Source organism: Labeo rohita, chromosome 8 (assembly GCF_022985175.1).
Source record: "Labeo rohita strain BAU-BD-2019 chromosome 8, IGBB_LRoh.1.0, whole genome shotgun sequence".
NCBI classification, from domain to species: Eukaryota; Metazoa; Chordata; class Actinopteri; order Cypriniformes; family Cyprinidae; genus Labeo; species Labeo rohita.
The window spans coordinates 8,634,466-8,651,875 of record NC_066876.1 but is presented as its reverse complement, the minus strand read 5'-3'; the positions used below and the strand labels follow the sequence as shown (position 1 = coordinate 8,651,875).

General features: G+C 34.2%; 1 protein-coding gene across 6 annotated transcripts in view; it reads right to left on the bottom strand.

The window, feature by feature from the left end:
- The window catches only part of sorbs3 (sorbin and SH3 domain containing 3), a 78,937-nt gene that overhangs the window by 3,543 nt on the left and 57,984 nt on the right, over window positions 1-17,410 (bottom strand). For 5 of the 6 annotated variants that reach the window (XM_051117074.1, XM_051117079.1, XM_051117073.1 and 2 more), the window contains exons 12-20: window positions 15,375-15,430; window positions 11,133-11,197; window positions 8,291-8,340; window positions 8,152-8,198; window positions 7,824-7,938; window positions 7,619-7,744; window positions 4,875-5,366; window positions 3,237-3,331; window positions 2,870-2,976 (exon numbers count right to left, since the gene is read on the bottom strand). In XM_051117074.1, coding sequence (XP_050973031.1) covers window positions 2,870-2,976; window positions 3,237-3,331; window positions 4,875-5,366; window positions 7,619-7,744; window positions 7,824-7,938; window positions 8,152-8,198; window positions 8,291-8,340; window positions 11,133-11,197; window positions 15,375-15,430 — 1,153 coding nt within the window. The remainder of the gene's footprint in view (window positions 1-2,869; window positions 2,977-3,236; window positions 3,332-4,874; window positions 5,367-7,618; window positions 7,745-7,823; window positions 7,939-8,151; window positions 8,199-8,290; window positions 8,341-11,132; window positions 11,198-15,374; window positions 15,431-17,410) is intronic. The other variant, XM_051117080.1, reaches the window with a different exon arrangement.

Below are 17,410 nucleotides of genomic sequence, written 5' to 3'. Positions count from 1 at the left end.
TTTCTTGAACAGAAAATCAGCATATCAGAATGATTTCTGAAGGATCATGTGACACTGAAGACTGGAGTAATGATGCTAAAAATTCAGCCTTGCATCACAGAAATAAATTACATTTCAAAATATATTCAAATAGAAAACGGTTATTTTGAATTAAGAATATTTTACAATATTTACTGTTTTTACTGCATTTTTGATCAAATAGATGCAGCATTGGTGAGGATTAGAAACACATTTTAGTTTTTCTGACACTGCTATGTTCAATTACTTATCAATTTTTTGTTTTCACAGCAGTCTTTTATTTTTAGTATTTGTATACTATATAATATTCTATACAGTACTCTCTAAACTATTGTTAATGTCTATTTCAGAATTACCTGAGCTTACAATTACAACTTTTAGTCAATTTAGGCATTACAGCAGTATAATCAAAATATAATTACCAAATATGAAATTATAATATGAGATGATAATCAATATACAGTTGAAATCAAAAGTTTACATACACCTTGCAGAATCTGCAAAATGTTAATTATTTTACCAAAATAAGAGGGATCATACAAAATGCATGTTATTTTTTATTTAGTACTGACTTGAATAAGATATTTCACCTAAAAGACGTTTATTAATTTATTAAACTGACCCCAGCCAAGGAAGAAGGGTCTTATCTAGCGAAAGAATCGGTTATTTTCTAAAAAAAAAAAAAAAAAATTATATACTTTTTATCCCGAAATGCTCGTCTTGTCTAGCTCTGCAGTGTAGAGGTCTTCACGGAGGACCCGAGACCCTCAGGTCAATATTTTAAATGGTCAGCCGTGCCCGAGTCGGGTCCCAATCTATAACCTCGGGTCCCGGGTCTGTTTAACATTTCCGCGTAATACCCGAATCGATCTCAGGACACCGCACCCGCTAGTGATCAGTGTCGTTCAGCACTTTGCGTGTGTTTTGTAACTTGCAATTTGTAAAATTAGGATGAGAAAAGTGTGAGCGGGAAATAAGGTGGAAAAAACATGCATGATGTGAAGTTAATGTTAGTACTGCAAGTGGCGGTATCAAGCCGTCTCATGTGAATTCCTCCTTTAAGCTTCATAAGATTAACTAGGTGGAGCTTTAAGCATATGTTTTGTATTGTTTTCTTTCACTGAAGAAGAGACGCACCTGTTATTGAACACGCACGATGGTGCAGTGCAGGGTATCCACCTTATTTTTTGCCATAAGAGTAGGTGCAGCCATTTGTGTCTGGCTTCTGCTTTCATCCACTTCCAGCTATTTTTAGCTGCACAAAAAGGTTGTTTTGCTGTTTGATATTGCAAACTGGTGTGTCTTAATTATCTTAATTATGAACACACTGGTTTGTAGTGCAAACTGTTTTACCATTTACTGCACTTCAGTATTCTTCTCGTTATTTCCCTATGGTGGATTATGAACCGGACGTCTAACTCATAACCAGAAAATAGCTTACTTCCGCATTGAAAAATAAGGTGGATAGCCTACGCAGGTATACAGTGTACCCACTTAAGTCAGCTTTGTGTATACCCACTAATAAATCCACTCTGATCCACATCATTCAGTGTGTCTTGCTTTAGCCAAAATCATGACATGATATCTAATCCAACCGCACGTGAATAAATTCAATACTCCATAAAAGCAAGATTACTAATTTGAATCAGTACATTATAACGAAAACAATACCTTAAATTTAGAGTATACCCACTTCTCTAGACACCAATACACCACTGCACATGCAGTAAAGTGTAACGCACTTCTTGTTCTGTGTTTTTTGAAAAAAAAAAAAATGGACGGAAATGTTAGTGTCAAGTAGGATTGATCGCAGTCAGGGCAATCCTACTAACAGTAGGTAAGCCAAAAAGGTTTTTTTTCGCAATTTGTTTATTGACTTGTTAATAGCAATTTGCTGTGCAATATGTGCCGACCGGGTGCAGTTGGGTCCGTGTCTTCCCAGCCGGGTTCTGGTCCAATTTACGAACAACGGACGGGTCCACGTTGGATCCGGGTAGTAAATTTAAGGCATTTCTTGGGTCTGCCTGGGTTCAGATCCTACTTTCAAATTAGGCTAAATACGGGTCCGGGACGGTTCCGTGCAACAAATTTACGGGTCTCTTCGGGTTTGGGTACAAATTTTTGGACCCATGAAGACCTCTACTGCAATGCACATGTGTACTCTGTGTATTCCGGTTCAAGATAGTCAGGGAAGGGCAAAAAACTCCCATCTCATTTTCTCATCCTACTTCAAAATCATCCTACATCACTGTTTTACCTTTTTTTGTAAAGGCCGTTTGGCCTTCTTTGGCGCGTTCACTTGGGTCGGTACTTCTGCAACGATGTCGGTTGAGATTTTGAAGTTGGAGGAGAAAATGAGATGAGAGACTTTCGCCCGACCTTGATCCAGAGTGACCAATTGTTTCACTAGATAAGACCCTTATTCCTTGGCTGGGATCATTTAGAGCCCTTTGAAGCTGCACTGAAATGGCATTTTTAACCCTCAATCCACTGAGCACCACTGAAGTCCACTACATGGAGAAAAATCCTGGAATGTTTTCCTCAAAAATCTTAAATTCTATGCGAATGAAGAAAGAACAACATGAACATCTTGGATGACTTGGGGGTGAGTAAATTATCAGGAATTTTTTATTTTGGAAGTGGAGTAATCCTTTAATGCTTTGTCTTTCCTTCTGGAGCATCAAATTCTGCAAGGTGTATGTAAACTTTTGACTTCAACTGTAGTACCAATACATCATGCATTCCTGTGGTTGATCTCTTGACCTGTCTGTCAAACATATCTATCCTGTTTAAGTGTGCAGTTCTTGGACAGAATAAGCTGTAAAGTGAAGCAAACTTAAAGGGCCATTACCTACAAACCAGCCGTCATCACACTTCTCTATGACCTGAACAATGTCTCCCTCTCTCAACTCCAGCTCGTCTCTGTTCTGGGGTTTATAGTTGTAAACCGCTTTATACCTGAATGAAAAAAGGGTGGAAAAAAGTATTTTCTACTTTGTTAAAGGGACAGTTCACACAAAAAAATGAACATTGTCATAATCCTTCAGATTCCTTCATGTCCTAAACCTTATGAATTTTTATTCACAACATGACATGACAAGTAAATAAAGAGGAAATGTACATTTTTTTACTTAGCTATTCAGTCATAAAACTAATAAATTCTGTGTCTGCTTGAATTAGGTCAATAGTAGTGAACAATGTACTGCGTAAGTACTCACGGTTGTCGTGAATAACCCATGTTCACAGGAGACTGTGATGTGGAAGGAATTTTGACATCTGCATTGAGCTGTGGAGATTGTGTTCTGGTCCTTTCCTAAACATGATCATTAAAGTTTTATTTATTCATATTTTTCCCAAATAAATTATGCAATATGGATTAAGTGGTCACACACATTTTTTTCCTTGAACATGTTTTTATGCTGTTACTTGTGATCAGCTGATATTGGATTTTTAACTTTTGGTCCTTACGGTGTATATAATATAATTTAATGAAAATGCATGAGATATAAAATAAATAGCTTAAAACAAATAAACGTGTATTTCCCACAATACAAAAATATCCTACCATTCAAAAGTTTGGGGTCAGTGAGATTTTTTTTTTAATGTTTTTAAAAGATTTAAAAGAAGTCCTTAATGCCCACCATGCATTTATTTCATTGAAATTGCAGTAAACAAATTGTTAATATTATATATTTAATATAAAATTAATCATAACTTTTATTATAATTTTACAATTACAATGATAATATTACAAAATTAATATTTAAATATGATTACAATTTAAAGTAACTGTTTTTAATGTCATTTATTACTGTAATGGCAAATCTGAATTTTGAGCATCATTACTCCAGTCTTCAATGTCACATCATCCTTCAGAAATCATACTAATATGATGATTTTATGCACAATTTCTTAGTATTATCAATGCTGAAAACAGTTGTGCAGCTTAATATTATATACCTTTTTTTAGGATTTTTAGGATTTTCACTTTGAATAATATAAAAGTACCAAAACTAAACAAAAAAAGAAAAAAAATCTTACTGATTCAAAACTTAGTATTCAAATAAAGCATTCCACCATTCAATTTATATATATATATATATATATATATATATATTTTTTTTTTTTTTTTTTTTTTTTTTTTTTTTTTTTGAAAGAAATTTTCTTTGGTGCACCAAGGCTGCATTTATTTGATCAAAAATACAAGAAAACTGTAAAAGTAATATTTTGTAACAAATTATTACAGTTTAAAATAACTGTAATCAGCAAATGCTGATTTGCTGCTCCAGAAACATTTATTATGATCAATTACGACAACAATGTTAACAATGCAAAGGGCCCTAATATCACTTTTTGATCACTTTAATGCATACTTGCAAAATAAAAGTGTTAATGTCTTTCAGTAAATAAATAAATAAATAAAAATCATACTAACCCCAAAATTTTGAACGGTAGTGTACAAATGATGATACTCAACTTCAATAAAACACTTAATTTCCACAAAATATTATACTAAAAACTTAATCTGATTAATAAACCATACATAAATTTGACCCAGGACCACAAAACCAGTCATAAGGGTCCATTTGTGGAGATTTGAGATTTATACATCATCTAAATAAATAAGCCTTTCATTCATGTATGGTTTGTTGGGATAGGACCATATTTGGTGAAAATCTGAGGGTGCAAAAAAATCAAAATACTGAGAAAAACGTATTTAATTGTCCAAATGAAGTTCTTAGCAATGCATATTACTAATCAAAAATTAACTTTTGATATATTTACGGTAGGAAATATGACTGGTTTTGTGGTCCAGGGTCCAGGCTAAATATGTAGTGTTGTTTGTCTACACAAACCTGTATGATGTACGGAGGGTGGGGACTGGTGTTCGCTGGCAGTCCTGGGCCCTGTGAAGATGTCAGCACATGATTGGAGGGTGACATGGGTGATCTGGCGTCCTTTTCCAGTGGGCTGTGAGGGTGCAACAATCCGGTCCTTGTGGATGAAGTGGGGCCAGGCGAGAACAGGAAGTGGTTTAAAGGCTGTTTTGGGGAGGTGGGGCGTGCGTGTGACAGAGGGGAGCGTGATGGGCTGGAGTGTTTGTGAGGTGAAAGCTGGGGTTCGGGGGAGCGTGACAAGGGAGAGAGAGGGGAGTGCTGTGGTTGACCAGGGCTGAGGGGCTCTGGAGAAAGAGCGGGAGAAGACGGAAAGTCATCGCCGCTTTTGGTGCGAGGCATTTTGTTGACCTGAACGTAGCTGACGGGGAAGATTCCACTACGGTTGGTGCCGGCGATACGACCCTCCAGCCACTGATCATCAACACGCCTGGTGATAGAGATCACCTCGCCCTGAGACAGAGACGACAGAGAAGAAAGCTGCTTAACCTGTCTGGTGTCAGATATCATGCTTCTCTGAAATACTTGATTGTGATTGGTCAATCGCAGCATTCCATGGTTGAATATTTGTGTATAATGATGTTAAACTGTATAATTTAGAGTAATTGTCTATAATTGTTTCAGGCAACCATTATCCTACATATTTTTGCTAGTTAGGACTAAGAGTTGATCCCACAAAGAGTTGATTTACATGTCTGAGCATGAAATGATTAAGATTCTTTACCCTAACTACCAAACTCAAGCCTTAAAGCAGTAGTTCTAGTAGTTTTTTGTCTCTGAGGCTCCCTACTGTCTACAATGGTTTTTAAAGGCCACGTGACTTTTTACGTTGTCTGTGATTTACTGCAAAAGGACTTCCAAATTATTTTATACACTATAATGTTTTTCAAAGACGTCTCTTCTGCTCACCAAGCCTGCATTTATTTGTTCCAAAGTACAGCAAAAACAGTAACATTTTTAAATATTTTTACTATTTAAAATAACTGTTTTCTATTTGAATATATTTTAAAATATAATTTATTCCTGTGATTTTAAAGCTGAAATTGTAGCATCATTGCTCCAGTCATTTGATCCTTCAGAAATCATTATAATATTCTGATTTGCTTCTCAAAACACATTTATTATTATTATTTTAAAAACAGCAGAGTAGAATTTCTTTCAGGTTTCTTTGATGAATAGAAAGTTCAGAACTTTTTTCAGCATTTATCTGAAATAGAAATCTTCTGTAACATTATAAATATCTTTATCATCACTTTTGATCAATTTAAAGCATCCTTGCTAAATAAAAGTATTAATTTCTATAATTTCCAAAAAAAAAAAAAAAGTGATATAGTGTATAATGTTACAAAAGCTTTTTATTTCAAATAAATGCTGATCTTTGGATCTTTCTATGTATCAAAGAATCCTGGAAAAAAAGAAATCAACTGTTTTAAATATTGATATAAATAATAATAAAAAAATCAGTAATGATGCTGAAATTTTAGCTTTGATCACAGGAATAAATTACATTTTAAAATATATTCAAATAGAAAGCAAATAGTAAAAATAATTTCATTTTTATTTCATATTACTATTTTTGCTGTACTTTGGATCAAATAAATGCAGGGTTGGTGAGAAAAAGAGACTTCTTTAAAAACCATTAAAAATCTTACTGTTTAAAAATTGTAGTGTAGTGAATTGTAGTGTATATTAAGATATATGTATATACATTTATTATTTTAGGTTTAGTAATCACATTTTTTTATTCTTCAAAGAACTGATTCTTCAAAGAAAAAAGAACTCAGGCATATCTTGATTTTTAGTTGTTTTGTCTTATTTTAATTACATTTTGGCTCCCTGGTTGAGAACCACTGCCTTAAAGGGATAGTTCACCTAAAAATGAAAATTGTCAATTTACTTACTCTGATTTACAGATAAAGTCATCCTAGGTGTATATGACTTTCTTCTTTCAGATGAATACAGTTGGAGATATATTAAAAATATCTTGGTTCTTCAAAGCTTATTAATGGCAGTGAATGGGTGTTGAGATTTTGAAGTCCAATAAAGTGCATCCATCCATCATAAAAAGTACTCCACACAGCTACGGGTGTTAATAAAGGCCTTCTGAAGCAAACAAACACATTTTTGTAAGAAAAATATCCATATTTAACATCCGGTGAGAATATGCTTGAACCAAGTTTTGTTTACAGGAGCAAAGGAAGCAAAGAAGCAAAACCAGTCTCCTCTTGGCTTATATTGAAATCCCCCGACATGTTTTTTTTTTTTTTTTGTCACTTCTAATTCTACTTCCTACGTCATCTGCCGGAAAGCCACTATATCTTGAATGTGCATATGACAGTAGGAGGAAGCTAGAAATAACGACTTATGAAGTTTTAAATATGGATCTATTTGCTTCAGAAGGACTTTATTATTCCCCAGAGCCATTTGGAGCACTTTTTATGATGGGTGGATGCACTTTATTGGACCTCAAAATCTCAACACCCATTCACTGCCATTATAAAGCTTGGAAGAGCCAGGACATTTTTAAATATAACTCTGATTGTATTCGTCTGAAAGAAGAATGTCATAAATTAAGCCGCAAATTAAAGAATTTACCACCTCAGCTCATTTAAGAATCAAGTAAATTAGTTTGGAATCTCTTATTTTATGATAGTTAATTTTTCACAGTCAGTCAGTTGTAGTATATGGTGCAGTGTTTCTGGCACCTTTCTGAAAGACAGTTCCACAGGTAGGTCGGCGTTGAAGTTAAACAGGGCTACGGCCTCTCCGTACTCCAACACCTGGATAGTGGGTGACTTTATTGGTGTGGGCTTCTCTGTTGGAGGAATAATCTGAAAAGAAAACATAGTAATATGTGTAAATGAAAAGAAGATGATGCGAAGTGTTTCATTTGCACATAAATGGACACACCTCCACATAGCTGGTGGGAAAGATCCCTACTCTTCCATGATGCTCTCCTTCATACCAGTTGGCGTCCACCTGCCGGTGTATGTACACTACATCACCTTTTTGTAAGGCCAGCTCCCTATGGATGAAAGGTTTAAAAATAATAACAATAGCTGTGTGTGATTACAAAAATGGTCAAACATTATTAAATGAACAATACTAAATTTAAACTTTATTGCACTGGCATTTGCAGTGCTTTTCATTTTGGATCAGACTTCCCTAAATCCTTCATATACTGATTCCAATTCTACAATAATTAGCAATAAAGAAACGTGTTGTTTTTTCAACTTACTTTGGTGACTGTGCTTGGAAATTAAATTTGGCTCGCGCTGCTTTCATCTGTGTAGACAAATATGCTTTCTTTCTCAAAGTCTGCCAAATATGTACTTTCCATTAAAACTCAGAGGGAAAAAAAGGACCAAATACTGTACCTTTCTCTCTTCTTTCTTAGGTGGAAAATCCATGTCCGATATTGCGCGATCTGTAGAGGAAAGAGAAAACCAGGATATGAGATATTGACCTATAATATACCCTTAATATACCACACTAGGGTGTGGTGATCATGCAAAGAATCTCTGTTTATCTTGTCTGCTGCAGAAAAAGCAGATTAAACTAGCGTTTCTGTGCACACCGGCTGTTAAAGCTCTTTTTGAAGCCGGATACCTTACTGTTTTATGTTGTTGCATAATCCACATATTTGAGGAGATTTAATGAGGGGTTTCACAGAGGGGCTTTACAGACCGTCTTTGATCAGTTAAATGTTCTATGTCAGCTGATGTAATTTATAATAAAAAGGTTCTGGAATTGCTATTTCTGGTCATTTGTTATTTGCTATTTTAGGCAGTTCTTTTCATGAATATTTCAAAGCATGTTAAGTCACAACAGTTCAAACAATCGGGGTCAGTAAAAAATTTTTTTTTAAGATTTTTATTCAGCAAGAATGCATTTAATTGATCAAAAGTGACAGTGAAGACATAATGTTACAAAATATTTCAAAATAAATGCTTCTCTTCATTAGCTTTCTATTCATTAAATAATCCTGAAAAAAAGTATCACAAATGTATAAAATATTAAAGGAGAAGTCCACTTCCAGAACAAAAATTTACAGATAACGTACTTACCCCCTTGTCATCCATGATGTTCATGTCTTTCTTTCTTCAGCTGTGAAGAAATTATGTTTTTTTGAGGGAAACATTTCAGCATTTTTCTCCATATAATGGACTGATATGGTGCCCCGATTTTGAATATCCAAAATACAGTTTAAATGTGGCTTCAAACAATCCCAAATGCGGTTGTAAACGATCCTAGCTAAGGAAGAATGGTCTTATCTAGCGAAACAATCGTTGTTTTTTTTATTATTATTAAAATCATATCTTTCTCTCCCTGAACTGAAAAACTCCAGCCGTATTTTCTCCCTCAACTTCAAAAATCATTTCAAAATCATCCTACATCACTGCAGAAGTACCGACCCAGTCTTTGCAAAGTGAACATGCAAAGAAGATCAAACACTCTTAGCAAAAAAAGGTAAAACAGCGATATAGGACGATTTTGAAGTTGAGGGAGAACATGAGATGGGAGTTTTTCAACATACCCTAACTGTCATGAACCGGAAAAAACATTAAAAAGTATATCAACTGTATTATTTTTATGAAAATAACCGATCGTTTCGCTAGATAACACCCTTCTTCCTCGGCTGGGATTGTTTACAACCGCATTTGGGATTGTTTAAAGCCACATTTAAACTGCATTTTGGAAGTTCAAACTTGGGGCACCATAACAGTCCATTATATGGAGAAAAATATCCTGAAATGTTTTCTTCAAAAAACGATTTCTTTATGACTGAAGAAAGAAAGACATGAACATCTTGGATGACAAGGGGGTGAGTACATTATCTGTAAATTTTTGTTCTGGTCTCCTTTATCATCTAAATAGACATAGAATGATTTCTGAAGGATCATGTGACACTGAAAACTGGAGTGATGATGCTGAAAATTCAGCTTTGCATCACATGAACAGTGTTGGGGAAAGTTACTTTTAAAAGTAATGCATTACAATATTGAGTTACTCCCTAAAAAAGTAACTAATTACGTTAGTTACTTTTTATGGAAAGTAATGCATTACTTTACTTTTGCATTACTTTTTAAATCTTGGCAGGGCTTGATTGTTTGTTTTTAATATAAAAAGTTCTATTTTTGGCAAATGTAAAAGCCTTTTCACACCAAAAGCCTCAGGCTTTGAGAAAAGTAAATTCCCGTCTGTACAGTAGACCGCAGAAGAAAAAATATCAACTCTTCAGCAATAAAAAAGGAAAACAAATGTTAGATTATCTTAAGTAATTTTATGCTTATTAGTATGGTTGAACTGCATCATCAAAGGTCGGCAGCAAAGACATCGGTTAATATAATGCTATTAAATACATAAAGGATATTTGTATTATTTAACATATTTAATTATTGCAGGTTTGCATCATATTCTGAGTTGAATTTCACTGTTTTTATTCATTTTGAGTAATACTGAATCTGCTTTTGGTGAGTGAGATGAATTAATGCATGTTCACATTTATTCTAGAACTGACATCTTACTCCCGATTTCTCTCAACATGGGGACAGGAGAGCTTTTAATCAATAAATGGGGGGTGAGGGTAACTGGTGTTACTTATTTGAAAAAAGTAACTCAGATATTTTCTTGTCAATTAAAAAGTAATGCGTCACTTTACTAGTTACTTGGAAAAAGTCATAATATTACGTAACTCACATTACCCCCAACACTGCACATGAATAAAATACATTTTAACATATATTCAGTTACTTTAAACTGCACTAATATTTCACAATATTATACAATTTTTACTGCATTTTTGATTAAATAAATGCAGCCTTTTTAAGAAAACTCTTACCAACAACAAACCTTCGAACGATGGTGTATATTATTGAGGGAATGTGAAGATTTAATCAAATTAACTTGCTTAACTTTCTTAAATCATTAAGAACTCTTTTTTTTCTCAAGACGGGTTTGTTGGGCCTCAAGCGCTGAACACATTATTGTGTTTACAATGGCAGAGCCTTTCTTAATTAATCTCCAGGAAAACAACTGGATCAAACTAATCTGCCATCAAGACCTCCATCCTGCTGCTAGTTACACACTTCCTGTTCTGCCAAACACTGACTGACTGCATCCTTTCTGTGAAATGAGAGGAGAGGAGAAGAGTGGCAAAAAGTACAAGGAAATAGGAAACACAGGAGAGGAGGGGATAGGAAGATGACTATATCTTACCATCAGCATGCATGAAGCTCGCTGTTGAGCCCTGCTTCACAACAGAGCAGGGGATTACGGGATAGCTGGGAAAGAAAAACAAAATTATCATGTGACAACTCTATCCCAGATACTGCAGATGCAAAACAATGAAGTTTAAAACAGAAAGGGTAAAGTTGACATATTATGATATTTTTACACGACAATGATCACACTGAAAAGTTTTTTCCTTTAAATGGAACATATGTGACCCTGCACCACAAAACCACACTGTAAAAAAGAAATAGCTGAGAAAACTCTTTAGTAAGACTTTTGAGTTCTCTCAACAATAGTTTTTTAGTTTTCCTCGGTAAAGATACTTTGTTTAGGCAACATAAATTTGTTTGTTCATGCAATGCTGATTGTCTTATTTTGCTAAAAGAAAAAAAGGTCTTGTCACAGCAACTAAATCAACAATTACTGTCGTTAAGGAAATTTATTTTTTCATGTTTTTGTTTATTTACAAATAAACAGCATATTGTTATAGAAACCTTAATGAATAACTTAGTCTAATATGTAGACAACATTGTCTTTGTTTGTAAAACATCTTACAAGACTAAGATATCCAGCCAACAGATATAAGTGGTTGAACATACTCTAGGCCTCAAAACTAGACACACAAACCTCAACTCAAGAACGGTTACAATCAACAAATGTTAAAAAGATGAGCTCTTCACATCACAGTGCAAAACAGCAAACAGCAAAATAATAATCCTATAACAGTAACTGCACAGTTGATTCAGGCTGCAATGCATGCTGGGAACTCACAAAGCCTTTAAATCTCCAACAATATGAAATTATTTGTTCAGACAACTGTGTTTGACTAGCTGGGACAACATTTGAGGCAACTTTGTTGGTATCACAAGGGTTTTCATGTTGTTTCAAGGAAAAAGCATTTTTTAGTATTTGAGACTCAAAGTGTTTTATAAACTGGAAAATATGCATTTGCATTTTTTACAGTGCATTAATGAGGGTCGATTTTTTAAAATTGAGATTGATACATCATCTGAAAGCTTTCCACTGCTGTATGGTTTGTTGTGATAGGACAATATTTGGCTGAGATAAAACTATTTGAAAATCTGGAATCTGAGGGTGCAAAAAAATCAAAATATTGAGAAAATCGCCTTTAAAGTTGTCCAAATGAAGTACTTAGCAATGTATATTACTAATCAAAAATTAAGTTTTGATATAGTTGCAGCATATAGTTATAGGAAATGTAAAAATATCTTCATGGAACATGATCTTTACTTAATGTCCTCGGGTTTTTGGGCATAAAAGAAAAATCGATAATTTTGACCCATACAATGTATTTTTGGCTATTGCTACAAATATACCCATGCTACTTAAGACTGGTTTTGTGGTCCAGGGTCACATATCATAAAAATATGACATTTTCCATGTTTAAGTACTATAATCATGTCTCTGGTGCATCTACCAACCCTGAAAATGTGAAAAAGAACAACCCAGTAACTGTTTTAGTAAGCCTTTCTCTGCAAGCTTGTGAAAAAAATTAGCCGCTTCACATTTTGTACCCCTAGTGACACAGGAAGGGGATCTTATTATAATATTATCGCCTACCATTCTGTTTTTGCAATTTCATTACTAGCTGTTTACCTTCACAGACATAACCGACTGTGTTTGTACAACTTCTGTGTGTTTTTAACATTAACCTGTGTGTATTTGACAGTATAAGCGCAATAAGACATGAAAGAGAAGTTTAGTTTAGTACTCACATGCCGTGTGACAGCCACTTTCTGTGCATGTGCTTTAGATGTATACGCTCAGAAAACCGTACATGTGACCCTGGACCACAAAACCAGTCTTAAGTCGCTGGGGTATATTTGTAGCAATAGCCAAAAATACATTGTATGGGTCAAAATTATTGATTTTTCTTTTATGCCAAAAATCATTAGGAAATTAAGTAAAGATCATGTTCCATGAAGATACGTTGTAAAATTCCTACTGTAAATATATCAAAACTTAATTTTTGATTAGTAATATGCATTGCTAAGAATTTCATTTGGACAACTTTAAAGGCGATTTTCTCAATATTTTGATTTTTTTGCACCCTCAGATTCCAGATATTCAAATAGTTGTATCTCAGCCAAATATTGTTCTATCCTAACAATCCTATCCTAACCATACATCAATGGAAAGCTTATATATTCAGCTTTCTGATGATGTATAAATCTCAATTTCGAAAAATTGACCCTTATGACTGGTTTTGCGGTCCAGGGTCACATAAAAAGTTTAAACTGATATGCGTATCATGCGTATCGCATGATTTCAGCGCAACACACTTAACAATAAGGTGCTTCACGATGCCATAGAAGAACCAATTTTGTCTAAATGGTTCCATAAAGAACCTTTAACATCTGAAGAACCCTATCTTATTCACAAGGTTCTTTGTGGCGAAAGGTTCCTCAGATTATAAAAAGGTAAGAAATAGATGGTTTGACTGAATGGGTCTTTGTGGAACCAAAAAAAGTTCTTCTATGGCATTGCTGTAAAGCACCTTTATTTTTAAAAGTGTAGAATCAAAACCAAACAGATGTTTTTTGGCAGAGTATCTGAGGTATGAGATGTAAAGGCGCAACCGTATTCTGGAAGAGGGGGCGGGGAGTAGCAGCTCATTTGCATTTAAAGAGCCATGCACAAAAACAGCACGTTTCTGCTTCCACTCAAAATAGGCATTGATATAATAAATGATCTGTGGGATATTTTAAGCTGAAACTTCACAGACACATCCTCTAATATATTAACATGATTCCTCAAAATGACCATTACCAGTTTCCAATAAGGAAGAAAAATAACAAATGAATAACCAAGATTTCAGTCTCACGAGCTCTGAAAAAAATAACATGGGATGGGAGACTCAAGAAAGACAGGAAGAGTTCCATAAAATGCAACAGATGGTCTGTCTCAGCCATGAGGATCCAGTTTGAAATACGGTAATATTTATAAAATATGTGGCAGACCTAAAAGATTTAAATAATGGTGGAGGATTCTGTTGCTCTAAACATAACACTGCGCAAGATAATACTGTATGCATAAAAATCTTCCTTTCCATCGCATTAGCAAGGTTTTCCCTTGTTTTAAGCATAAACATCATCATTTTGCTCAAGTGCTTTATTTTAACAATAGTTATACAAATCATTGGAAAACTGCAATCAAATATCACATTGATAAAATGCCAGCATACCGATTCTTGAACGCAACAGCCGGTTACTGTGTTAACAGGTTTTCAGCCCCAGGGTTATTAATCGTTCCAGAAAGAGGGAAGCTATAAAACTGTCCTCACTCTGTATCCTTTTTGTAGCAGCAGGGGCATTTATGGCATTTCAAGGGTGGGGGGGTAGTCAGCAGGGGGCTGAAGGGGGCAGAAACCATCAACACGACCACAAAAAACAGAGCGGGAATTCAAGAATGTGTCAGATCCAGTGAGATACGGGACCCTGGCGAGCAAATACTGAAGCTGAAGGTGTCAAAATGGGCTTGAACATCTGAAGCAAAGGCCTGAAAGGACCAAACTTTGCCTTTTATAGCTCTGCCGTGTCAAAAGACATAAAGAGAGGGATAACTGCCTGAGGAGCAGCGATGCAGGCAGAACAACTGCGGACACACACACTCATCTAAACTGTGTCTATTGAGAACTGAACCAATACTGTACCTCTTTATTAATAAGATGAACAAGGCCAAGCATTTGAATAAAGACAGAGACATCCTTAATTTGACCACACACACACATAGACATAAACACACTCACACAAATACACAAACACATGTACAGGCACACAAAGAGCTCAGCATGGGGTCGGGTATGTGGGCCGCTGGCCAAAGAGTCAACAATTAACCAATCAGACGAGGAGACAGGCCGGGTATGTCATATGACCTTAATAAGACAGTGAAAACAACAAAGAATCTACTGCATGTGTCACACTTCATCATCATTACTGACTCATGACCAGATATTATTTCTGCAAAACACTCCAAATAAACTATTCTGCTCCACCTGCTTTATATAGAGGAACCTAATATTATAATATATAACTTTAGAATTACATATAAAATTAATTGCAACTGCTTTACACTAAGTCTGACCTTAACCTAAAAGGGCATTATTATTTAAAAAAATAATTTGAAAAAGTTCAGGTTGTGTCATATTTGGCTGACTTCTGGGACAATTTGTTCTCAAAGTACAATTAAGTAAACTCAAAAGCTTACCTGTTTTCTTGTCTGTTCTCTTCTGGTCTTGTGGTTGCTGTGTTGGCTTTTAGTCCCTGTAGGTGCAAATCACAATTTCATTCACCTCTAACACACATGAACTCTCTCAAAGACACAGTTAGGTAGGAGCATTTGGGAGCAGCTCGAAGGCAATCTCAAGAGGCGGTGACCATTCCTGCGCTGAGAGCTGCACGGCTCCCCTGGGTCCTACACTCACTCTATTCATTTCGCTTGCATTGTAAATGTGAATCAGATGGAACTGGTGATGTAATCAGCTAAGATTTCCACAGTTTTGTAATTCACAAGCAGAGGGCAAGTCATAAAGCCTTACACAATTAAAGGTGCGGCATTTGTTGAGTCAAAAAGCTAATTTTAGATTAAATGAATGGTCAGATTTTAGGTAAATAGCAATTTAAGTACGAGTACAAAGTTTTTTATTTGGTTATTTTTGGAGCGGTGACAGATGTAGTGTTCTTCCATTTTTATTTTATGGAGTAAAAAGATTTTTGGGTTACATTTTACAATAAGGTGTCATTTGTTAATATTAGTTAATATTAACTAACATGAACAAACAATGAACAATAATTTTTTTTACAGTATTTATTAATCTTTGTTAATGTTAGCTGATAAAAATACAGTCATTCATTGTTAGTTCACGGTGCATTAACTAATGTTAACAAAGACACCTTGTGATTTTAATAATGTATTAGTAAATGCTGAATTTTTTCATTAAGATGAAGAAATGCTGTAGAAGTATTGTTCATTCTTAGTTCGTTTTATCTAATGTAGGTAACTATTGTTAACTAATGAACCTTATTGTTAAGTGTTAACAATTTTTAAATGTTTTTGAAAGATGTTTATGTAATTAAAAATACAGCAAAAACAGTAATGTTGTGAAATAATATTCAAATTTAACATAGCTGTCAGTGTCACATGACCCTTCAGAAACTATTCTAATATGCTGATTTGCTGCACCAAAAACCAGTTATTATTATTATTATCAAGGCTGAAAACAGTTGAGCTGCTTAATATTTTTGTAAAAAATCATGACACTACCAACGTCTGGGGTTATTTATTCATTCATTCAAAAAAAAAAAAAAAAACTTCTTAAAAAAAGTTGTTTCAACTTAAAAGTAAGTGTTCAAGTTGCCTTAAAATTTTAAGTTTACTCAACTCAAATATCCATGTTTTCATGTAGTACAACTTAACATTTCATGTTGACTAAACTTAATATGTTAAGGCAGCACAAATTGCCACTTTTTTTTAACCTCAAACAACTTTTTTTTACAGTGTTCATTCATTCATTTTTAAAAGAAATAAATTAGTTTTATTAGGAATGCCATAAAACTGATTAAGAGTGACAGTAAGACATGTTACAAAAGATTACTAATTCAAATAAATGCTGTTCCTTTAATTAAATAATTGCTGTACTCTTTAATTGCTGAACTTCTAATAAATCAAAGAATCCTAAAAAAATAATTTATTTTAGGGCTGTCACTAACAATTACTTTGATAAACGGGTAATCTGTCGATTATTCTGATGATTAATCCAGTATTCGGATAATTAGGCCTATAATTTTTTTTTTTTTTTTGTGGTAATAAAAATAGATCTAAGTGAACAATAGCCTTTAAAATACATATATAATACAAATGAGGCAATAAATAATAATTAGTTCAAATAAAGTATCAAAAGCAAAAAATCATGGTTTTATTGAACAAAACTGTTAAAATACATTATGTATTATAAACAACAGAGCTAATGTACATTACGCATTATAACAAATGACTGCAGAGGGCGTCAACGGCCTGACGATTGTTTTTAGACTTTACTGCACAATCTAATCCATGTTTAATATTGACTAAACAATATTTAATTCAAATGTCCACTTAATCTTTAATATTTGTTTAATTTCTTTATGACAGAAAAGCTACAGCCACTGTAATTTCTTAAATATGTGGACATGAAGACATGTAAACTCAGAGTGAGGGTTTAAACTTTTATTTTAAAATCGTGATGAACAGTTAGCATTTTGAAA